General features: G+C 39.0%; 1 protein-coding gene across 4 annotated transcripts in view; it reads right to left on the bottom strand.

Annotated features, from left to right (window-relative positions):
• Positions 1-4,349: 4,349 nt before the first annotated feature.
• The window catches only part of LOC148868423 (Zn-dependent exopeptidases superfamily protein), a 104,305-nt gene continuing 83,335 nt past the window's right edge, over positions 4,350-25,319 (bottom strand). For all 4 annotated transcript variants that reach the window (XM_088971256.1, XM_088971257.1, XM_088971258.1 and 1 more), the window contains 3 exons: positions 6,099-6,211; positions 5,361-5,721; positions 4,350-4,835 (listed from right to left, as the gene is read on the bottom strand). In XM_088971256.1, coding sequence (XP_088827382.1) covers positions 4,516-4,835; positions 5,361-5,721; positions 6,099-6,211 — 794 coding nt within the window. In that variant the 3' untranslated portion in view covers positions 4,350-4,515. The remainder of the gene's footprint in view (positions 4,836-5,360; positions 5,722-6,098; positions 6,212-25,319) is intronic.

The raw sequence follows: 25,319 nt of genomic DNA, 5'->3' as shown, positions 1-25,319 counted from the left end.
AGATTGTTTAATGTTCATGGCAATGGATGATAGTGTATTATTTAGCAAAGTTTTAAAAACTGATCTGGAAATGGAATCATTCTGGCCACTGGTTTTTAGGTCAATGGTTTGACTATTCAGGTCAAATGGTTCGAATGGCTTGAGCATACTAATGGGTAAGATGCATTAATGCATACTATATAGGAGGAAATAAGGGTTGAAACTTGAAACTTGAAACTTGAAAGTTGTCTGTTGAACTGAAAGAGCTTAGTAGAAGAAGAAGAGGAGGACTTGCAGGCTTGTAGCGGCAACGGTGACGGTGATGGTGAACTACAACGGCAACAATGGTGGCGTTCTCAGTTTCAGATCTCACTCTCTCTCACCTTCTCGTGTGAGAAAGACAGATATGAGATTTCTTAGTTTCAGAGATTTCTCAGATCTAAGATTTCTCAATCTGAGATTTGAGCAGCAAACCGTTCTCCAGGTTGAACAGTTTATCGGTCAAACTATCCGAATCAACGGTTCATTGACTAATTCAACGGTTTTTTACCAAATTGTGGATTTGAAATAAAATGGAACCGGTCACCTGAACAGTTTTCAGTCCAAACAGTCCAATCGTCCGAATCAACGACGGTTCAAAAACATTATTATTTAGTGTTTATAGTGTATGGAGTTAGATAGATTCTAATTTGACAGGCGGCTTATGGAATTACACCGCTTGATTAATGGGGATTGGTCTGTCTAATATTTACCAAGTGTGATCGTGTGAGCCCAGAGCCACTTACAAAGAGGTTTTGAAACTTCAGCATAAGAGAACCAAAATGCCACCCAGAGGTCCGAGACTACGGACTGTTACTCGGTTAGGCGCAACGGCCAATACTGAACTCCCAAGCAGAAACGGGGGAAACAGTTTGGAACACAAAAAGTGTTTCGACTTTCGAGAAGCGTACACATAAACCGGATCTCTGCAAATCATCTTGAAACGAACCAAAGAGTGCAAAATAACAATTTGACTTTGACCACAATTGATTATTTTCTTTACACTGATTGCCATTTGCCCCATATCGAGTCCAGTTGAGTTCTGCAAACTCCGGGAACCACCTTTCCTTTATTAGAGGCTCAAAACTCAGAAGATTACTGAGGTTTAGATTTCTCCTTTGTTTTTTTTTTCTCCATCTCTCCTTTTTTCTTTCTTTGCAAACATCCAAAGCCAATTAACGTCATTATCCATGAAAAAAAAAGAAAGGGATTTACAAGCTATACTTACAGCATTTACATCGCTAGTTCCATACTTTCATTGGTGGTGGCATGGGAGGAATGATAGGCAACGACTAATCTTCATCACGTAATGGTGATTATGAATAGCAAGTGTACAAAAATGGAATCAGGGCTTGTGAATAGTGTGATTCAGCGAAGGGGCTTCTCGCATTACTGATTCAAAGCATGAATTTCTCATCAGAGAGGATAAAAAACTAATACAACGTTAAAGTGTATTAGAATAAAGAGTCGAGTTTGTTACATGGCCGTTATGTTAGAATAGATTCTTGTAGAAGGTCAAGAGTTACACAAATTGACAAATCTTGTGAAAGGGTGTTTAGTGATGCGACGCAATCCAATTGCTCCTAGCTAGTGATGATTTGGCTTTCAGTAGACGATGGACTTGACTATCTGCAAAAGGGGAATCAAAGAACCCATGGGTTCTTATTCGGCGAGGTCACTCTGATGCTTAAGTCAGTAATTTGTGAGTTGATAGTAGCTTAGAAAGCAAGAGAGTTAGTGAGCAGAGATTACGCGTACCTTCACCCCTGGAGGGTTGGGGTTTTTATATACTGGAGTCCTCGCGGGTTTTTCAGAGTGATTCTAGGATCCTTACTATGATGAGGCCCATTTCCGCGTTAACAAGAGATAACACTACTAGCCGACAAGGCTTATCACTACTACGAGAATCGGTCAGGGGAGATAAGACTAACTGTTACGAGGCATGATCCTGTAAAGCGTGGAATCTGGTGGCAAGATCTTCGGGGTTTTCATGTAGAGGTCGGTCAATATTACTTAAACTAGTGCCCTTTGGATCCGACCTGGTACGAATGCCGAAGTGCCTTGGGATCGAGGTGGTCTTGATGCGATGTGTTCCGATGTGAACTTGTCCAGAGGTGGACTTGCCCCAAGGTGGTTCGATTATTCGAGCATGGTCCGTTGCAGATTTGATGCGTCGGAGTGGGTTGTCATCCTGTCGGTTAGGTCGTGCCCACGTGTCCCCCTATTACTAGGTCGGGCCAAATCACCTTGCATCACTTGTAATCTTATTAATGAATTTTTTGCCTGAGTTTTCCCTTCGAACTCTCAGTTTTCAGGGTATCCCTATTCTTTCATTCCCTTGTTTCGTTCACTTCTATTTTTTGCAGCCTGCTGCAATGGATTCAGATCTAAATTCCCCGTAATTCTTGCATCCTTCAGACAATCCAAGCACTGTACTCATTTTATCCCTACTCAATGGTGATAACTAGACTTAGCAGTAAGCAATGAGGAATGCTCTGCGTGTGAAATTCTGCTTTGTTGATGGAAAGGAAAGGAAATCTCCATGATAGAATAGATGGAAAGGAAAGATTTTTCCAAAAGAATGCACTGAGAATTCATCAGCTGAAGCAGAACCTTGCTTTTCAAACCCCCAGTTTTCAAAATGTGTCATATTAGGGCTGAGCATTGATTGCTTAAAACCAACAAACCGAACTGAAATATTTTATTTTGATTTTTTCGGTTCAGTTATTTCAGTTTTTGGTTCAGTTTTACAAAGGTTTGGTTTTGGTTTCCATTTTCTGGTTTAGAAATTTAATTAACAGAAAAAACAAATAAACCAAAATTTATTCTTTATACATAATATATACGTACATATTAATATATAATACATAATTAATATATTAATGAAATTCAGTTATGACCAAAATAATGGAAAATTTCGATTAATTCTATTCTATTTTTAACCAAATAAACCGATTTATTATGCTGGTTCCAATTTGACGAGTCTCCCCAAACGAGGGACTGTCTTCTGATCGCTAACCTACCCACCAACTCACGTGAGATGAGGCAGGTGACCATGGTCTTTTACAACAGGAATTGATTCCTCAGAATCGTTTAGAGTTTGAAGCATTTGTGTCTGGTAGAAATAAGGCTCATAATGATATATAGCATTTAACGCATGATGGCAAATAGCCTGTTGTTGGACCGAATGGCCTAGACATATAGGACTATTCGTAGGCCAACGGGAATAACCACACGATCAATGGACTATTTGCTCTATGTGAACCAACATGCACACACAATTAACACATCTTTTCAATTATTATTATTATTTATTATTTTCCTATAAAATAAAATTGGTTTTGACTTATCTCTTTTAAACTTGGTCCACTAGAGTAGTTGTTGGATGAAAAAATGTCTCAACAACCAGGTCAAGTGTCTCATTCCAGTAAAGGCTAATCCCAACTGTTTAGAGAGATTTGTGGGTAATTCCTATCCATTGGAACAAACCCAACAGTCATAAAAGGGTCTATAAATAGAACCCAGAATATTGAGGGGTGCATTTGAACTACTGAAAACATTTCTCCCTCTTAGCATAACACTCTCTCTTAATCTCTCTTGATTATTAGCAATTCTAGTTGTGGTAGAAAGTAACCTCCACTTTGGGCTGTTGAAGAAGTTTGGGCCCCGTGTTCAAACTTGGCAAGAGTTCCTGGATTTTCACGTTGTATCATCACAACCTTCACCTGTATCTCATCCGTCATCCCTCTCAACCAATTACCAATGTTTCAAAAACCATACCAGTCATTAAACTGAAAGGGCCATGGCTCCCACTTTTCCTGGTTTAACCTAACAAAAAAACCCTGGTTTTTGAGGTTTTGTGAAGTGCCTGGTTTAGGTTGACTTGATCCAGCTGGCTGCTACTGTGCGTTTTTTCACAACATTGTTGCCAATAGAGAAAAAGAAAGAAAAGAATACGTACTTGGGGGTGTTTGTCAAGACCCCGAATCTGCTACATAACATAGTCCAATGGGGACCGGAGTAAACACAACGGCCACCCGTATAGTTCTGATGTACCAGTAATGCCGTGTTTACTCATGACTGGGTTACTTAGCCCATTGCACACGTCTTGCTTGTAGCCGATCCAGAACCATTCACCAATATGCATGATTTTGCTTTAGAATTGCCATGCAGTAAAAACAAATCAGATGGTCTAAGCTGATCAGATCAGCTTGACATTTTTGACCTAGTGAGTCTCCTACCGGTTAGCCTATCAAAATGCAACACAATAATCTGTGTTCGCAATGAGTTCTATGCACTGTAATTACAACTAAGTGTTACAGAGAGAGCAATGAAGTAAACCACAATTCTTTCGTTATCAAATAGAAAGAGACAAACTGAGTCCGATCTTTTACAGTATTAGAGATTTTGAGATCATCACTTGTGAAGGACATCGTGGGCACTTTATGTTCTGTCAACTCTAAACATACATTTTCAATATAGAAAATTTTAAAGGGCCTAAAAATCAACAGGGAGTTTACTTAAGAAAGCTAAAGTGTGAGGAGAAGTTGACTTACCAAACAGGGAACACCAAGGAGGGAGCTTCATGAGTATTCTTTTAGCTTTCGGAGTTAATCTGTCTACATCTGTTCTTAATTTTAGGAGATACGGGTCCTTTTTCTCTGTATCTGACTTGTTAGTTAACCGGGTAGAATTGTTTAACCAGAAGAGAGTCACATTGAACATTCTTGGGGAATTTTTCCCTCCTGAAAACTGAATGATGTGCCATCCATTAACTCCATTCTTGTTGCCTACTGGAACCAGCTCCTCTGAATTCCCTGGGTTCCAGAATAAATTGGAGGAAAAGATGGATAATGATCAGTATACCTATATATTCCTTGAATACGGCTTTTCCTCTTTTTTTAGTAGTTTTTCTTTTTCTTCTATGCAAATGTGGCAAGTTTTTGGCTATCATGAATACATTAGTAAACACAATGGCAAGAGAAGGCAATGCTTAACTATCCTATAAGATTAAGACAAGAATCTGTTAAAGCATGTGTTCATATGTTCTGAAAAATCTAGATGAATGCAAAAATAGCAAGAATGGGACTTGGTTTGACCTAGGTACATCAGGAAAGTTCCATATACCATGTGAATTGATTTTATGGTTCTATTTTGGAATGGACCAATTATCCCATTTATCTCTGCCATGTCAGGCATAGGGAACACTAAGTTGTAAGAGGTAACACTGCCTATTTCTGTCCAATACTACCATATAAATGCCAAGCTAAGGTGCATGACAAGTTAAAAACTTAACAAGTATATGACAAATTGCAGAACAGTTTTTTAGAATTATTCCTTACCTTCAAATATAAAGTCTTCAATCTCTTCAGTATTGATTGCAAGGGACCAGCGGGTAGAATCTTTTGTATCAATTGAAATCTGTGTGATCCTGTTATTGCCCCTCTTGTCACTTTCAACTTTGAGAGTTGGAATATCTGATTCCATCCATCCACTTTCAGTATCCTCAGAACTCCAGCAACCATAGTTGACAGTGAAAGTAACAAAATCGAGTGTCTTTTCTCTTCCACAAGTAAATCCTTCTTCTTTGAGATATTCAACCTCTTTTGTCAATTTTCCAGGAGTTGTAGAGAAAAGAGAAATATATGAGACAGGGCTTCTGTTTTCACCATATCTTCCTGTTGTTTCCACAACATGCACAACCTGTGAACAATGAAGTGTTTGTAACATGCATCAACTTGGTAAGAACTAAGAAGTAAAGATGGATGTTAAATCTTAACCATGCTCACCTACACATTTTGAAGACCAATACAAAAAGAATAAAAAAAGCAGCAGCTAAAGAAAGTCGATGAGAAACTGTTTTTTGTTGCCTAAAAAGAATGGAGACAGGAGATTATATTAAGATTTTAAAATGCCTCACCTTACTTGACTTTTTGCTTATTTTTTTAATGACTTAGCAGAGTGAACAGTAAATGCATATTGGACAGAAGGAGATGCTACAAAAGCAGGACAACTAGTTTTATTTGACAGACAAAAAGCATCATGCATACCTTAAATGCCAACAAGAACCAAGAACTTACATTCACAGCTCGAGCAACATCTTCAGTAAATGGTGGTACAATTCCAGACACTACTGCAGTGAGTGCAAGGCAGAACAGAGCACAATTTGCATACACGAATGATCTTTTTACACCTAAATACCAATTGTAAACATGCATATAAATCAGAACTAATAAAACCAAATAATAATCAAACTCTTACAGATAACAATTACAAACCAAATATGATCTCATTAGTTTACACAAAATACAAAAAGAAACTAACAGAAAATAGATGTTTTCTTTGTTCTGACTAGTCAGCACTCAGCTGTTATGAAACACCACCTTAAGGATAAAGTAAGGCAACTTTCAATGAGTTACATGACTATCTTCTTACCATGACATAAAGTGACTGCATCTGAGCCAGTCAGGAGACAGTAGACTGCTGCTTGCTCCCAACCAGTGTATTTGTTAAAAACATAAATTTGGAGCAAACATTGCTCAAAATGTTACAGGTCATAAATGATCCTCACCCAATTAAAATGCTTGATCTTGGATGATATTGAGAGCCATGAAGATGGTCCAACAGGTTTTATTTTGTAGCTTATTGAGATCATCTATTCCATTTGATTTTGAGACCACATTCAAGAGGTGTTAAATCAACTGGTGAGTTTGGATTTGCATGATGTTTAATCAAAGGATTACTGGCAACCATAACATATTGTACATCTAATGCTGTAGATCCTCGATCCATTCATTCTGCTACAACATAAACTAGTGATATATATTTCTAGAAATACTTAATTTTGATAAATAGAATTTATACTTGATATGCAGATCACGATGTGACTAAGGGGCTTCAAAAAGGACTCGTACAAGAATCCCTTTATGGATTTAGATGGTCATAAACTTGAAATTGAAGCACTCTTCAAACATATTCTTGCCTTCTCTTCTTCACTGTGTTCCCACCAAACCAAGAGAAGGCTAAGGTCTTGCGCACCCTACTATAAAAGAGGGAAGAAGGTGATATATCTGTATAGTTTCCCTCTAGGTAGTTGATCCCAACTAACAGGTCAAGTCTATTCAAAATTTTAGTGTTGAAGTGGGGTGAAACTCTTATGGTTGGAAAGGTGTACAAGTCAGTAGTTACACTTGGATGCAGGTATGGCTCTCTTCCATTCAAGTACCTGAGCGTACCTCCAGTGGCAAATTACAGATCCAAATCAATTTGGGACTTTGGTAGTTGAATGATTTGGAGGAAACTGGTAGGCTAGAAGACATGACCTATCAGGTGGCAATTTAACTCTTGTCAAGAGAGCCTTCTCTAATGCCACTCTACTATTTTGTTTCTATTTCTATCCTGGCATTGGTGGTGGATATATTTGAAAGGATAAAACTTAACTTCTTGTGGAATGCCCAAATAATGAGAAAAGTACCATTTAGTAGCATCATCCCAGCCATGAACATTCCAAGGACAGAAGAGGCATAATCTACTGACCACTTTGCTTGTTGAACTAAGCACTTCCTGAGGAATGGATTTGATGATTTAGGGGATAAAAGCATAACAGAGAAAGGTGATTGACAGCCAGTATGTGTTTTCAGCAAGGAAGAAGAAGAGAAGAGGAGAAGAGAAAAGAATGAGAGCCAAAAGTTCTTGCTGGTGTCGCCAGCTTTAGATTAAATACTAGGGCGACTGTACATAATAAAAGAAGAGGAGAAGACAAAAAAAGCCCCTCTGTGACATATATTACAGATTATATCACTCCCCCTCAAGTTGGGGCAGAGATGTCAATCATCCCCAAATGTCACAAAGATCATAATGCCACAGTGAACATAATCCCTTAGTAAAAACATATGCAAGCTGTTCTTCGGAGCTAATGTAGGGAGTGCACACTTGCCCCTTCTCAATTTTCTCTTTGATGAAATGCTTGTCAACCTCAATATGCTTGGTTCTATCATGGAGAACTGGGTTGGCTGCAATATTGATAGCAGCTTTGTTGTCACAGTAGAGAGTAACATAGGATCATCAAAAGGAAATCCTAATTCACTTAATAGGTTCTTGATCCATAGTAACTCTGCAACTCCATGTGACATAGCCCTGTATTCTGCCTTTGCACTTGACCTGGCCACCACACTCTATTTCTTGCTTCTCCAAGTCACAAGGTTTCCACCTACAAAGGCACAATAGCCGCTGGTGGATTTTCTGTCATCCATTGAGCCGATCCAATTAGCATTTGTGCACAAAGTTTCTTAAAGAGTAAACCTGTCCGTGGGAATTTCTTCAAGTACCTAAGAACTCAATCTACTGCCTCTAGGTGCACCTCCTTGGGTGCATGCATGAACTGACTAAGGACACCCACAACATATGCAATGCCAGGCCTGGTCATGGATAGATAGAGAAGTCTGCCCACAAGTCTTTGGTATTACCTTGGATCTTTCAAGAGCTCACCACTGTAGTCCCCAAGTTTATGATTTACATCCATAGGTGTGTTAGCAGGTTTAGCCCCTAGCTTCCCTATAGCCTTTAAGAGATCTAGGGTGTACTTTGGGAAATGAAGATGCCTTGTTGAGAGCGAGCAACTTCAATTCCAAGGAAGTAACGCAAATGCCCCAAATCCTTTACTTCAAACTGTGTAGCTAGGAATTTCTTTAATCTTTGAATCTCTGAGACTCGGTCTCCAATGATGACAATATCATCTACATAGACAATCAAAGCTGTTGTTTTTCCTTGTTCCCTCTTTGCAAAGAGTGTGTGATCATCTTGGCACTACTTAAAACCCATTTGTTGAACTGCCTGGTGAAACCTGCTAAACCAAGCTCTTGGAGATTGCTTTAGACCATACAAAGATTTCTTCAATATGCAGACTCTCTGTTCATTGCCCTTTGCACAAAAACCAGGGGATTGAGTCATATACACTTCCTCTTTATGTCAAGTTGATGAAGCTCCCAACCAAGAGTTGTAGCTAAAGATAGAAGAACCCGAATAGAGTTCATTTATGCAACTGGAGCAAAGGTTTTGACATAATCAACTCCATGCACCTGTGTGAAGCCTTTTGCAACTAGCCGAGCCTTGTACCTTTCCACAAAACCATCTGCCTTATGTTTTACAAAGTACGCCCGTTTGCACCCTATAGACTCCGTTCCCTTAGGAAGATCTACCAACTCCCATGTGCCATTCTTGTGAAGAGCACTGATCTCTTCCTTCATTGCATTTGTCCACTCAGGAACAAGTAAGGCCTTTACAACACTCTTGGGAAGGGGAACACTACCAATGGCAGATAGAAAAGCACAAAAAGTGAAGGAAGGTGAGATCCATCATATGGATGGCCGAACCATGCTAGACGGTTGGGCGAAATTTCAAAAATTTTCTTTCAACATTCCGGGAATCGTATTCCCTATTTTAGAAAAATTGCATTTTTCAAGGATCATTCTTGTACCGAAACCGGACCAGATCTGAAACCAAAAGGAGGGAGATGTATACCTGATACGGGATCCACAGACGTAGCTCCCAAAGTGGTAGTAGTTCACGTCCAAACTGAATCTCAAAACCAGCTTCCACTGAAGATGGCGCAGCTTTGAATGAAGCCGGTTCAACAATGCAGTTTTTAGCAAAACTGCAATCCAACAGTATGGATCGAACAAGGGAGGTGAGCACGGAAATCCTCTACAAGTTTCTCGAAAAATTTAGAGAAGGAACTGATAAAAAATCAGTCCAAGAAGGGGAGGTCAAATTAGGGTTTTTGGTGGCAAGAGCAGAGAGAGAGAACTGAAAGCAGAGTGTGTAATCTGGAGCAGTTCAATTCTCTCTTTTCCTAAGCCTTAAGGAGCACCACTCCTAATCGAAATAGGAGGTTCCTAATCCAAATCTTTAATTGGATTTGGACTCTATCAAAGGATAAGACTTATCCTCTTATGAGAATGGGTGTTCCAGACCCATATCCAAACCCATATTCACCTAAGTCACATGACAACTTAAGCAGTCATGTGACAAATTGATTAATCTCATTAATCATGGGCTTTAGGCCCATTAAGCAAGTGGCTCACGTCCCAAGATAGTTGCTGGTCCATTTAGTTTCAATTTGTATGGTGTGGAACCCCAACAATGACCTCACATAAGCCCACATGGGTTCAGCCCAACCTCTATGAAAAGGCCTAGCCAAATTTATTGCCAATGCAGTGAACCCCTGAGTCCATCAGTATGGGCTCTTAATGGACCCAACATTTACAGTTAAATGATCCATGAGTCCAGCCATCCTATGAAGGCCCAAGGATAATGCACTTAAGTAAGATATAGCCCATTAAGTAAACAACCCTTAATGGTCTCTTACACTCAACCTCTCAGCCTGCAATGATCAAACACTGCCCGACAGGGAAGGACTTCTCCCCTAACTGCAAGGTATAGTGTTGCACTCTCTACTTGGATGGGTTTTGGGAATTAAAACCTTTTGCAAACACTTTTTCTTAAAACATAATATATAAATATCATATAAATATATTTTGCAAAACAAATCTCAAACACAGTTGAAATCGACTACTGATAGTTTTGGTTTTCATCAGACACAGTGCAGTCCCGATCATTCACATTATCCGACAAAGGGGCTGATTCTATCACTATGATCACCCACTAAAGTGAATTCTCAGGCTACCCCAACATACCTAGGTTTTGTCCCACAATGGATCTTATTGATTGGCATATCAAAGACAACCTGATCCGACACTCAGTGTGGTACCATAATCAAGTCTAGGGGGTTATGTGTAACTTTCCAGTTTTTCCCATCAGTCTCCAAGGTCCAGGGCATAACTGGAAATTGGTCCGGGTTCAGTGCTTCAAATAGGCATACACTACATGTGCTTTGGGTCTAACCCTAGCAGCCGAAACAGGCTACCCCAACCTTTTTGGCAGCACAATAGTGTCAGACTTGATAGGATAAACTCCCCAAGTCTATCCAACAACTAAGAACATTCTAAAATAACACGAGTCTCATAATTGTCTAGTTTAAGGGGTAATTACATAGAAACACACCAATGATAACAAGAAACAATTATGTATTTTTATTCATTTACAATAAATGTATCTGTACATCAATCTGATTGGAGCTAAGGGCATACACTATCTAACAAAAAGAAGATGAGACATTCTCATAGGACAAGAAGTGAGACACGGGGTGGTGTGTGGTGCATGAACTGACACCCTTCCTTTTTGCAATAAGGAGGTTCAGGTCACAACTTTAAGTGTCAATGTCAATGGATTCAGGAACATCAACTGGAACAATAGTACCTAGGTGAGGTGAAGGATCCAACCCCTGAGACTCTGATGACATTGGTGGCATAGTTTCTAGTGGCTCTGTGGCAACTGAACTTTGTTGGCCTTGATTTTTGTAACGCAATCTCCGAAAGACATAAAATGGAGGAGGATCAGAAATATAAGGCAATAAAACTTGAGTCTTACTCTGTTTCTCCTCAACTACACACTCCCCTTGAGGAGAAATAGGAAAATAAGGAACATCTTCAAAGAAAGTATTATTTAGAAGAGAAGAAGAAAGGAAGAGAGAAGAGAGAAGAGAGAGGGGAGAAAAGGGATTGAGAGCCAAAAGTCAAGCTGGCAGCACCAGCTTTTTGTATTTATACTAGGGCGACATAAAACAAAATAAAAGGAGAAAGTACAATAGTACCCCTACGATACTAAACTTAAAATATTAACAAACTTTTAACACTCCCCCTCAAGTTGGGACATAGATGTCAATCATGCCTAACTTGTCACATAAATCATGATGCCACAAGTGATGTAACCTTTTTGTGAAGATGTCTGCAAGTTGGTCTTCAGAACTGACATAGGGGTACACACTTCCCCTTTGACAACCATTTCTCTAAAAAAATGTTTGTCGACTTTGATGTGTTTAGTTCTATCATGCAGCACTAGATTAGCAACAATGTTTATGGCTGCTTTGTTATCATAGTATAGGGTCATAGGTCCATCAATTGTAAATCCCAACTCACTCAACATATTTTTTAGCCACATAATTGCAACCACTCCATGAGACATTGCCCTATATTCAGCTTCAACACTAGACCTAGCCACCACATTCCACTTTTTGCTTCTCTAGGTAACTAGGTTCCCTCCGACAAAGGTACAGTGGCCACTGGTAGACTTCCTATCACTTAGGGATCCTGCCCAATCTGCACCAGTATACACTACAACTTTCAAATGCCCGTGCTTTTGGAACAATAAACTTGCACCTAGAAATTCTTAAGATATCTAAGAACTCTTTCAGCTGCTTCAAGGTGGGTGGTCTTAGAGGCATGTATGAATTAGCTAAGAACACTCACTGCATAAGTAATGACAAGTTGGGTCATAGAAAGATATAACAATCTTCCTACAAGCCTCTGAAATTGTTTCACATCCTTGATGAATTCACCTTGACAATCACCTAATTTGTGATTAGGATCAATAGGAGAATCAATGGGTTTCACTCCCAATTTTTTTATATCCTGGAGCAGATCTAGGACATACTTTCTTTGGGAAATGAAGATACCCTTTTGTGAGCAAGCAACTTGAATTCCAAGGAAGTACCTTAAAGGACCTAGATCTTTCACCTAAAACTGGGTAGCAAGAAATCTCTTCAACTTTTGAATTTCATTTTTCCAATCACCAGTGATAACTATGTCAACATATACTATTAGGGCTGCAATTTTTCCTTCACCTCTTTTCACAAATCATGTGATAAGATTGACATTGCTTGTATCCTCTTTGCTGAACAACTATATGAAACCTATTGAACCAAGCTCTCGGTGATTGTTTCAAGCCAGATAATGGTTTTTTTTAACCTGCACACTTTCTATTCATTACCTTGAGCTCGGAAACCAGGGGGTTGTACCATGTACACTTCTTCTTCAAGGTTACCATTTGGAAAAGCACTCTTGATATCAAGTTGATGAAGGTCGCAATCAAGATTAGTAGCTAAAGAGAAAAAGGACTCTAATAGAGTTCATGTTAGCAATAGGTGCAAAAGTTTTTGCACAATCCACTTCATACACTTGTGTAAACCCTTTTGCCACTAAACGAGCTTTATACCGCTCCACCATGCCATCAGCCCTAGGTTTTACTGTGAAAACCCATTTACATCCAACTGGTTCCTTCCCCTCATGAAGATATACCAATTTCCAAGTGCGATTTTTATGCAAAGCATGAATTTCTTTGTTCATCTGTCCATTCAGGCAACAATAGAGCTTCTGCCACATTCTTAGGAATAGGAACACTGTCAATGGAAGAAAGAAAGGCCAAAAGGAAAGGTGAAATGTTAGAGGTATCAATAGCAATAAGGGTAGGAATGTCAATGGGAACCATGGTACTTGGTTGGGTAGGATTCACCCTCAGAGAGTTTGATGGCATTGGTGGTACAACTTCTAGGTGCTCCACAGCTCTTGAACATGGTTGGCCTTTGTGATGATAAAAAAAAACACAAAAGGGAGGATCAGGAAGAGGAGGGAGCTGAACCGGTTTTTCCTCATTCCTACACTCCCCCTGAGGAGAAACAAGGAAGAAAGACTCACTCTCAAAGAAAGAGACATCCATAGAAACATAATACTTCCGAGAGACGGGATCAAAGCACTGATATCCCTTTTAAGTGGTGGAGTACCCCAAGAAGATGCAAGGAAGAGCACGGGGATTCAATTTTCCACTATTGGGTGATAGGTTTTGAACAAAACAACAACAACCAAACACACAAGGAGGAATAGAAAGAAGATGAGCCTTAGGAAAAATAAGCTGATGTGAGGCTTTGCACTCTAACCAGAGAGAGGGCATACAATTAATGAGATAAATAGCACAAAGGACAGCCTCAAGCCAAAAGTGTTTTGGGACATTCATATGAATTAATAACCCTCGGACCACTTCAAGAAGGTGTCGGTTCTTTCTTTCAACAACACCATTTTGTTATGATGTTTGGGCACATGAGCTATGGTGAAGTGATCCACGCAAAGCCAAGAACTCCTGAGATCATTATGAAAATATTCTTTGACATTATCAGATTGAAAAACTTGGATTTCAATTTAAAATTAGGTGAAGACCATTTGGTGGAAATCTTGGATAATTTTTGGTACTTCATCCCTAGCTCGCATGGGATATACCCATGTGTATCTGGAGTAATCATCAATAAAGGTAATAAAATGCTCGTAGCCACTCTCAGATGGTATAGTAATAGGGCCCCAAACATCAAAATGAACAATATGGAAAGGAAATTCAGATTTATTATTCTTTGAAGAAAAATGAGTTCTACAATGCTTACTCAATTGACAAGTTTGACATGTAAACTCTAACGCTAACACTGACTTAAACAACTCTGGAAACACCATTTTTAAGGACTCAAAAGATAAATGACCAAGACGACTGTGCCATAAATAGACCCGACTCTTACTAGACTGACTCTTAGACTCTATGACTGTAAGACCAGCCTTATTCTCCAACATGTAGAGCCCATCCACCATAAGTCTTCTACCAATCGTCTTCCCTGGGGCTAAATCCTAGATCACACAATAAGGGAAAAAGGTCACTCAGCAGTTTAAAGAATTAGTGGTACTATAAACAGAGAACAAATTAATAGGGAATTATGGAACATGCAAAACATTAAGTAGGGTGAGACCAAAGCGAAGAGAAATGGTTCCTTGACCAGCTATGGTAGAGTATGAATCATCAGCTAGTCTCACCTTGTCTCTTCCAAAGAGGAGGTGATAGGGCTGAAAGTAAGTGGACTTACCAATCATATGTTTTGACGCTCCAAAATCAATTGTTCAAGGAGAGTCAGGGGAATGAGACGATACATGGAAAGCTGTGGCAGAATTACTTGATGTAGATGCAGATGAAGTTGAGGGAGGAGCATCCATTTAACAAATTGCCCTACCATAGCGTTCTAAATGGTCACAAAAGGAATTAATAATATCCTCCCTAGGGTCAGAACCAAAGGTGTGTGTCTGAGTCACAATAGTAGTAGGGGGCTGATTCTCCTAGTGAGCTTTCTTGGACTTTGCTGTCCCGACTTCTTATTCAAATCTGAACATTGCTTCTTACTCAATTCTTGAGCCCATTTTGGCTTCCCATGAAGTTCCCAACATGTATACAAGTGTATCGGGATTTCTAGAAATGGATGCACCATAGTTTGTCTTTTGTCATCCACCTTTTTAGAAAGTCCCCTTTCTTAAAGAGATTTCCCCCACCTGTAGAAACATTCCCTTTCGCTGCCAACACAACTGCATCCCCCCTAGAATTATTCATCAAATTTCTTTTACTTTCCTTTGACTGTACTAATGCATACACCTCCTAGACATATGGAAGATCGTTGCTGCCTAGGATTTGGACTCTGATGGATTCATACACAAGGTTCAAGCCATGGAGAAATGCAAGTACTCGTTGTTGGGAAACAAGAGACTTGTATGCTTTTGCATCTTCATCACACTTCCAGTCCACACTTTGATAGTGATCTAACTCCTAGATGGAGGTAAAGTCTGAATAGTACACAAAAAAGACTCCTCTCCCCCTGTTTACAAGTGGACGATTCTGCCTGTAATTGATAGATTTTTGCATGGTGACGCAGTTCAAAATAGGTTGATTTTGCCTGTTCCCAAATCTCATAAGCCGTTTCAGCCCACATAAAGTTCCTAGTTCCATCTGTCATACTCAACACTCCCAGAATTATGTTCTTTAATTCTCCCATTTATATATCCTCTCTTTCCCCTTGTAGTAATGTATAACCTGATCCCTTTCAACCATTCTAAATAATTTAAGCCATCCAAGGCATGACAGCCATAGGGAAGGATAAATCCATACCCCCGCTCATTCCATTCTGCATTAAGGAAACACCAAATATGGCAGAATCTTCACCACTCATGATAACAACTTCAGGTTACACTCAAAGCAGGCACAAAAAACCCTAAAATAGTGTAATATAACACCCAGAAAGATAAATTGTCTCCAATTTACACGATTTTCCCTTCACACACTGAATAACTGCAAAAAAAAATCCTTTGCACCAAGAAAGAAGAGAAAGGAAGAGAGAAGAGAGAAGAGAGAAGACAGAGGAGAGAAAAGAGATTGAGAGCTAAAAGTCAAGCTGGCAGCGCTAGGTTTTTGTATTTATACTAGGGCGACATAAAACAAAATAAAAGAGGGAGAAAGTACAATAATACCCCTATGTTACTAAACTTAAAATATAATAGACTTTTAATAGAAAGAAATATCCATTGAAACAATATTTTTTAGACACAAGGTCAAAGCAACGATAACCTTTATGAGAAAGAGAATAACCAAGAAAAATACACACAATAGCTTTGGGATCAAGCTTACCATGAGTAACAGAGAGATCATGAAAAAAACACTTACATCCAAAGACACACATAGGTATAGGAAACATTGGTGCTTTAGGGAAGAGGAGCTGATGAGGGGACCTATATTCCAATACCCAAGATGGTGTCCTATTGATAACATAGACAACAATCAGGACAACGTCCACCTAGAATCTTTTTTGGACATTCATCAGTAACATCAATCCCCAAGCAACTTCAAGGAGATGTCGGTTTTTTCTCTCTACAACCCCATTTTGTTGAGGGGTTCTAGCACATAAGCCCCTATGATGAGATGTAAAGAATTCTGTGAGGTCCCCATGGAAGTACTCCTTGGAATTATCTAATTGAAAGATTTGGATCTCTGATTGAAATTGGGTGTAAACCATATGCTGAAAATCTTTTACAATTTTAGGAACTTCCTCCCGTGAATGCATAGGATAAACCCAAGTGTAGCAGAAGTCATCAATAAAGGAGATAAAATATTTGTAATCATTCTTAGTTGGAATATTAAGAGGTCCCCAAACATTTGAATACACAATGTAAAAAAGAAATTCTGATCTTTTATTACGTAAAGGAAATGAAGTTCTACAATGTTTACTCAATTGACACACTTGACATTGAAAGTCACTAACAAACAAAGACAAACAAACCTAGAAACAAATACTTCAAAGACTCAAAGGACATATGGTCCAAATAGTGGTGCCACAAAATAACCTGACTCTCATTTGACGAACTCAAATACTTTGAAACTGTAATACCAACTTTGTTCTCCAACACATAGAGACCATCCACCATGTTCCCTCTACCAATCGTTCTCCTAGAGGCCAAATTCTAGAAAACACAAGAATGTGAAAGAAAGGTTACTGAGCAATTCAAGGCATAAGTAATACTACTAATGGACAACAAGTTAATGGGTAACTTTGGAACATGTAGAATATTAGATAAGGAAAGGCCAAAAAGCAAAGATATAGATCCTTGACCAGCAATGGAGGAGAATGATCCATCAACTAACCTCACTTTATCTTTGCTAGAGAGAAGATAGCATGTTTGGAACAAGGTTGGCTTACCAGTCATGTGGCTGGATCCATCGGAATCAATGATCCATGGGGATTCCGAGTTATCAGTAGACACATGGAAAGCTAAGGCAGAATTACCTGAAGAGAAGGCAAATGAAGTAGAAGGTGTGAATCCAAAATCAGCATTGTGGAGAGCCCTACCATACTGCTCTAAGTGGTCACGAGAGGAATTGATAATATCTTCCTTAGGGTCAAAACCAGGGGGAATCCTGAGAAGTACTCTGATGCTCAGATGCTAAGTTTGCCGAGGTGAACTTCTTTTGGTATGGCTTCTTGCTCGGTTCTTGTGCTGGTTTCTTACCCAGTTCTTGTACCCACTTTGGTTTCCCATTCAATTCCCAACAAGTTTCATGGGTGTGCCTAGATTATTGGCAATGAGTACACAACAGCTTGTCTTTATCATCTGTCTTTTTCTGATTTTCCCCTTTTCTTGGTGCCCCAATGTAACCCCTTTCAGCTAGAGCAATAGTCTCTTCCTCAAGAGGATTCATGGCAGACTTCCTATTCTCTTCAGATTTAACAAGTGCATATACCTCTTGGACAGACGGAAGATCCTTGCTGCCCAAATCTGAACATGAATAGGTTCATACATGGGATTCAAACCTAGAAGGAAAGCAAACACCCTTTGCTGCGAGACTAGTCGTTTATAGGCCTTGGCATCTTTTTCACTTTCCCAATCAATGCTTTGATAATAGTCTAATTCTTTCCAAACTGAAGTGAGGGCAGAATAATAGGTCGATAAGCTCCTTTCTCCCTGCTTACATGTCAAAGATTCTGCTTGTAGCTGATAAATTCTAGCATAGTGCCTCTGCTCTTAGTAAATTGCCTTCGCTTGGTCCCATATTTCTTTTGCTGTCTCAGCCCACATAAAATTCTATTTGATGGATGGTAACATGGATGTCAAAAGCTAGGACATAATCATGCAATTCTCTTGGTCCCACTTATCGTATTCAGCAGTACCAGCCCTAGGTTCCTTTATTTTCCCATTAATATATCTTTCCTTACCCATGGCTGTGATATACAGGCATACAGCCACATCTCCTTAGACCATGCCAGGTAATTCCTACCATCCAAAGGGGTAATAGTCATTGGGAAATTCATGGAGTCATGACCACTATTCGTTCCACCCTGATTCATGGTGGTTTCTGAGGTTGCAGAATCTTCAGTATTCATGATTTCAGTCCACACACACCCACAAAAACTACACAGCCCTCACTCTAAGTGTTCTGACAATCAGGACATAATTTCAGTTCTTGTAGTAACACACTTTGACAGGTAAAATGGGCCTCCAAGGCTAATATTAAGCCACAAACATCAGTATTCTGCTGCTATACTAGCCACCTGAACACTCTCAGAGGTGTAACAGATCTCCCCTAGGCTAATATTAGCCACAAACATCAGTAAACAACTGCTGTACCAGTCAGCCAAATCAGGTCACTCATGACCTACAAATTACTTCACAAGAAAATTGGTTTCTGGATCATCCAACCCACAAAGAAGAGATTAAACCCACCTTATATCATTTGGTCTTGGCAAACCTTAACCTGTTCTTGGTATCAACACCAAGAACCAAGAAAAAAAGAGTTTAAAAAAGTTTCCCTGTTCAGTCCGAGAGAATTCTGGGGTTTTGAGTCCAAGACAAAGTAAGATAAAACAGAAAAAAGAACAGCCGGCCTCTTAGGAAGATTCAACCTGTTAAGATGTGCCGAATAGGGGTAGTTTAGTCTTCTTCTGTTTATTAAGTAACTTGCTTATGTGGCAGTGTTATTAGAGTTACTCTGCCCCACACTTAAGTAAGGGCATTTCTGTCTTTGTAAACATTATTAGAATCTAATATAGATTAAGGGGGTCGACTGGATGGGTTAACCATCAGATTTTCGACAGACCCTTCTTCTTCTTCTTCTTCTTCTTCTTCTTCTTCTTCCTGTTCAGACTACTGTAGCAGCAGTCGAAACACAACCAATCATCAATAACTTCTGAAATCACTTCAGTTCAGTTTCAGCCCAGAACAGATGAGAAAGATGCAGCTGAACAGTTCTCAGGTCCAGAAGAAGTTTGTTCCCTTCATTCTCAATCCAGAAAAATCAGAGGAATCCTTCAACCAATGAGAGCCAAAAGTTCTTGCTGGCGGCGCCAGCTTTAGATTAAATACTAGGACGACCGTACATAATAAAAGAAGAGGAAAAGACAAAAAAGCCCCTCTGTGGCATATATTACAGATTACATCAGTATGGAACAACTAAACTAGACTGGGAGCCTCAGCCAATCTGCATGCTTTTTGGCTGGAGTTTCTGGAAAATACAAAGTGAATTAAAGCAAATTCATTATTTTCAAATGAGAGAAGGAATGTAAATTCTTCTGAGGAGAGCAGTTAGGTGGCATGGGATCACTGTCTTCGTGGCTACAAAGATGAGGTAAATGGTGCTATAATATGGAAGCAAATGTGAATCTCTCTTAGGGAATCTTTTCAGAATTCCCTAATCAGCCTCTCTGCTGAATCCTTTCAATGAAAATGGATTTAGGATGCCCATCTCCACTTCAAAATTTTGCTCCATGCAGAATAGCATACCTGATTAATCTTGACTACCACTCACCTTTTATATAAAGGCAAGGTGCTTGACAACAGTTGTGTGTTCCCCTCAAATGCCCTCATTTTCTGCTTCACTGTTCTTTTCCCCTATAAGTTATGGTTTTGCTTATCTCAATATTCTGTTAAAGCTGGGTTCTGCTGAGAAATTGGGTAGAACTGTATCATGTTGAGTTCCTTTGATCCTGCTAGACTCTTTAATCCCAGTAGGAGGATTGAAAGGCTGCTTATGTTGACAAGACAAGTCCTTATCACTAGTTGGTGCAAAGTTGAAGATTACACCCTAGATTGGTATCACTAGTTGGTGCAAAGTTGACAAGACAAGTCCTTATAGCACTTGCAAATCTTCTAGTCTAAGCAAAACAAATTAACTGTACAGAAAAATATAGTTCTACCAGGGTTTCTCTTTAGTATAGAATCTTTTTTTTTTTGATAAATGATTAAAATTTTATTCAATAAAAGCAATAGGATATTACAATACAGCCTTTCCAAAGGAGGGGCACGAGCTGATACCTCTCCACAATAGCAACAATATACTACCTCAGACTAGTAACAAAAAATTTACAAAGCTGCCCAGAATAACTGTTCCCTTGATACCCCTTGTTTAGCTAACCCATCCGCTATGGTGTTAGCTGTTCTACCCACCCACTGAAAAATAACATTCATGTTCCTTGAGAACCATTTAGCTTTCCTCATAATACCCCTGTAGCATCAGATCACTGAATCTGGATTTTTTAGCCAACCCACAACAGCTTTGGAGTCTCCTTCAATAATCAAATTCTGAACTCCTAACTGATCCTCAACCTGAATGCCTTGTACTGCTGCTAGGAGCTCAGCTCTGATAGAGTCTCCTATACCCACAAAGCCTGAGAACAAAGCTAGAATGTTACTATCTTTATTTCTCAGCACCCCACCAATCCCTGAAGACCCCGGATTTCCTTGGCTGCTACCATCAAAATTCAGCTTTGTCCAGTCTTCTGAAGGGGGTACCCACACATCTAGTACCCTGTTCTTTCTGTTACTGCTGCTAGACACAGCCCTCCAGTTCCTCCACATGCCATCAAAATAGTATGATTTGAAGGAATCTAATGATCTCAGCCAGTGGATTTCCCTGGTCAAAATACAATCCTTTACATTCTGCACATTTCTCTCCTTCTCTTGGAATATCTTCGCATTTCTTTCTTCCCAAATTGTTCACAGAGCAACAGCTCTAATGGTTCTCCACATTGTTTTACCAGTTTCTGTGGGCCACACAAAGAAGGAAGGATCAAAGATCTGATCTATGGCTGTGGTCATTTTCCATCTGCAACCAAACAAAGCAAAGATCCAACCCCAAATAGCATCAGAAAAGGGACAAGTTAAAAATAAGTGAGAGCAACCCTCACCATTAGCCCTGCAAAGTACACACCAATTAGGAGACAAACACATAGAAGGCCTTCTCTTCTGCAGTAGATCTGAACTGTTGATTTTCCTATAGAAAACCTCCCAGCAGAACATGGTAATTTTAGGAGGTACAGGTTTAGACCAGATCTCCTTAGCTGGGAACCCCACTTGTCTCAAGGGAGAGCAAAGGGACTTGAAAAAGGAAGCACATGTGAAGTAACCTTTTGGGTTTGGAGACCAAAGTCGCACATAAGAACTGGAAAGGTCCAGAAAAACACTTTCAAGCAATGACAACAGGTCTGAAACATAAGATAGTTCATGATCCCTCAAACCCCTACAAAACCCAAAGTCCCAACTCAAAGAAGATGAAGAATTAGGTGATGGGAGAAAATGAGAAATTGTTTTACCCTTGTAGCAAGAAATGGAATAGAGAGAAGGGAAGCTGTCCTTAAGGGCAGAATTGCCCACCCAGATGTCTTCCCAGAAAAAAACAGAAGTACCAGAATTGACTTCATACCTGATACAGTTGATGAAAGGAGGAAGAATACTCTGAATTGCTTTCCAAGGAGTTGCCAGAGTGGCTCAACGCGATACACCAGTATCCCATCCATTGCTCAAACTGCCATGTATGCTAGCTATCACCTCATGCCAAAGTCTCTCCTGTTCTAGGGACCATCTCCACAACCATTTTCCTAGGAGCGCTTTATTCTTCAAAACTAAATTCCCCAGTCCCAATCCACCTTCCTCTTTCCTCCTACACACTATTCCCCAATTTATTAAGTGATCCTTTTTTTCCTCCCCTGGCTCCCACAAAAAATTTCTCATTAATTTCTCTAGTTTCTTGGCTTCCTTAACCGGAATCCTAAACATAGAGAAATAATAAATCGACAGATTTGCTAAGAAAGCCCTCAATAAGGTAACTCTACCCCCTAAAGAAATATAGTTCCTTTTCCACGAGGCTAACCTTTTCTCAAACTTTTCTAAAACCAGGGCCCAAAATATGCTCTCCTTAGGGTTGGCTCCAAGAGGAAGACCTAAATACTGTAAAGGCCAATAGGAAATAGGACAACCTAAACAACCACCGACTCAAGGGTCCTCTCATCCAGATTCACTCCCACCACATAGCTCTTTTCCAAATTTATTTTCAGATTTGATACTCTCTCAAAGCACTCTATTAAAGACTTGAGATTACTTACTATTCCCCTATCACCCCCTTCACAAGATTATTAGGTCATCAACAAACTCTAAACGGGTCACCCTAATCCCATTCCTTCCTATCCTCCAGCCTCTCACTACACCTTCCCTGTCTGCCTTCGAGATCAACCTACTAAAGACATCTGCAACTAGGGTAAAAAGAAAAGGGGAAAGGGGGTCACCTTGCCTAAAACCTCTAAGAGCTGGGAAAAAATCCTTGACTACCCCATTAACCAAGACCAAAAAATGGCAAGAACTTATGCATCCCTTTATCCAATTACACCATCTGACTCCAAACCCACAACACCCTAAGATTTCTAGTAAGAAGCTCTAATCCACCAGATCATAGGCCTTTTCTAAGTCCAGCTTACAAACAAACCCTTGCATTCCGGACTTTCTCATCTCCTCCACACATTCATTCGCTATTAGAATCTGATATGTTATTTGTCTCCCTTGAACGAAAGCTCCCTGTGCTTGACTAATGATGGAGGGTAGCACTACTTTAATCCTTAAGGATAACACTTTAGCCAGGATTTTGCATATGCTAGTCACCAAACTAATCGGCCTAAAATCTTTAGGGTTTTTTGCTTCTTTTCTCTTAGGGATTAGATCTATGAAAGTGGCGTTAACTCCAGGGCTTACTTTGCTATTAACTTCAAATTCCTTAAACACAGCACAAAGGTCTTCCCTCACCACATTCCAGCAATCTTGATAGAAAGCCATGGTGAAGCCATCTGGTCCAAGGGCTTTGGATCTATCCATTGAAAACACTGCATGCCTAATTTCCTCTTCTTCAAAACTCCTCTCTAACCATCTTGCTTGCTCTTTAGACAGCCTGGGCCAATCTAGACCTTCCAACCTTAGTCTATTGCTCAGAGGCTTCCCTGCAATTGATTTACAATGATCCACCAACACTTTTGCTATCTCATCTTGATCTGTGATTTCTTCCCCATCCACTTCTAATCATGGTTTCAAATGTCACGAAATGTCGCCTGACATATGTCAACGTCGAGGCTCACCGACACGAAAATGGATGGCAATATACAAATTACATTATTTCGATCGACAGGATGTCAACTAATGTACATTAGTAATTATAATATAGCATATTAATATAAATTATTCCATTAATAATTTCTATTTAATATTTCAAATAAAATATTTATAAAAAACAATTAACAAAATATAAAAAAAAAGAATAAATTAATTACATTATAATATAAAACATAAAATATTTTTCAAGTAATAAAATATTAACTAGTTAGTATTTTTTAAAATATTTATTAAAATCAAATAAATTTATTAAATTTTATACTAAATCATAATTTATTATAAGTTTAGTATTAAAAATCATAATAAATTCATTAAGTTTTATAAGAAATCATAATTTATCATAATCTTAATACTACAAAAAGGAGAATCAGTTTATTAAATTTATAATAAAACATAATGTATTATAACTTTAATATTTAAAAAATAAGAATAAATGTATTTCTATTTACTAGTATGAAATAAATATATTAGAAATTATAATAAATCAGAATTAAAAATAAGAAAATAAAATATCAGATAACCTTGTAAAAACATCAAAATGCATAATAAATCAGTAAATCGTCATTTACTAATTTGTTATTGAGCTTAGCTTCTTAGCTTTATATAATGGTTGGGAATAAGATAATAGTCTAGAAATATGTATTAATTCTTCTTTTATCATTTTACAAAATAGCAGTGCATATTTCCACATATTTCATAATATTTCCACAATGTCTCTAATTTTTACAATATTTCCCCTCGACATTTCTGACATATGACCTATATTTTGGTAAGCGACATTTCCATCGACATTGACATTTTAAACCTTGCTTCTAATTTGGCCACAATTTTTTTTTCTCCTCCCATTAGCCAACACATGAAAAAATTGTGTATTACCATCCCTTTCTTTAATCCATTTGTGTCTTGACTTTTGCCCCCATGAGATCTCTTCTCTAAGTAGCACTTCTTCCAATTCCTTTTTTAACCTACTTCTCAACAACCTTTCTTGCTCATTCATTCCTCCCTAGGATTCTTTGGAGTCTAGTTCATCAATCCTAGACATCAAAGAATTCTTTTAGTCTTCTACCCTTCCAAAATGCTCCTGATTCCACTCTTTAATTCTTGCTTATAGTCTCTAACTTTTTGTGGAATCTTACACCTTTCCACTTAACCCCTCTCAAATCTTCATTCCACCACTCCCCAATCTTTCGTTCAAAATCTGGATGGGTTAGCCACATGTTCTCAAACCTAAAAGGTCGAGGGCCAAAGCCTAGAACATCTTGACCTAATAGTATAGGGCAATGATTAAATGTAACTCTAGGAAGGGTTTTAGCCACCAAATTCCTCCAATGATCCTCCCACTCTACATTAAAAAGGAATCTGTCAGGTTTGGAGCAAAGAGGGTTTTCTTGGAAATTTGACCAAGTAAAATTAGCTTGTAGAAAGGGTAATTCCTTTAGCCCACAGGTGTTGATTAATTCGTTAAAACTTCTCATACTTGTAGTAACCAATCTTTGGGGGTTATTTGATTCATTGCAAAACCTGATTACATTGAAATCCCCCCCCCTAAACACCATGGGCCATCCCACAAGCCTTGAATACCATACAACTCCTCCCACATTTCCTTCCTTTCCCTATAATTATTTGGCCCATAGA

The sequence above is a fragment of the Nelumbo lutea genome, chromosome 2, assembly GCF_056320005.1.
Source record: "Nelumbo lutea isolate HS-2025 chromosome 2, American lotus-T2T, whole genome shotgun sequence".
Classification (NCBI taxonomy): domain Eukaryota; kingdom Viridiplantae; phylum Streptophyta; class Magnoliopsida; order Proteales; family Nelumbonaceae; genus Nelumbo; species Nelumbo lutea.
This window is presented reverse-complemented; position numbering and strand designations above follow the sequence as displayed.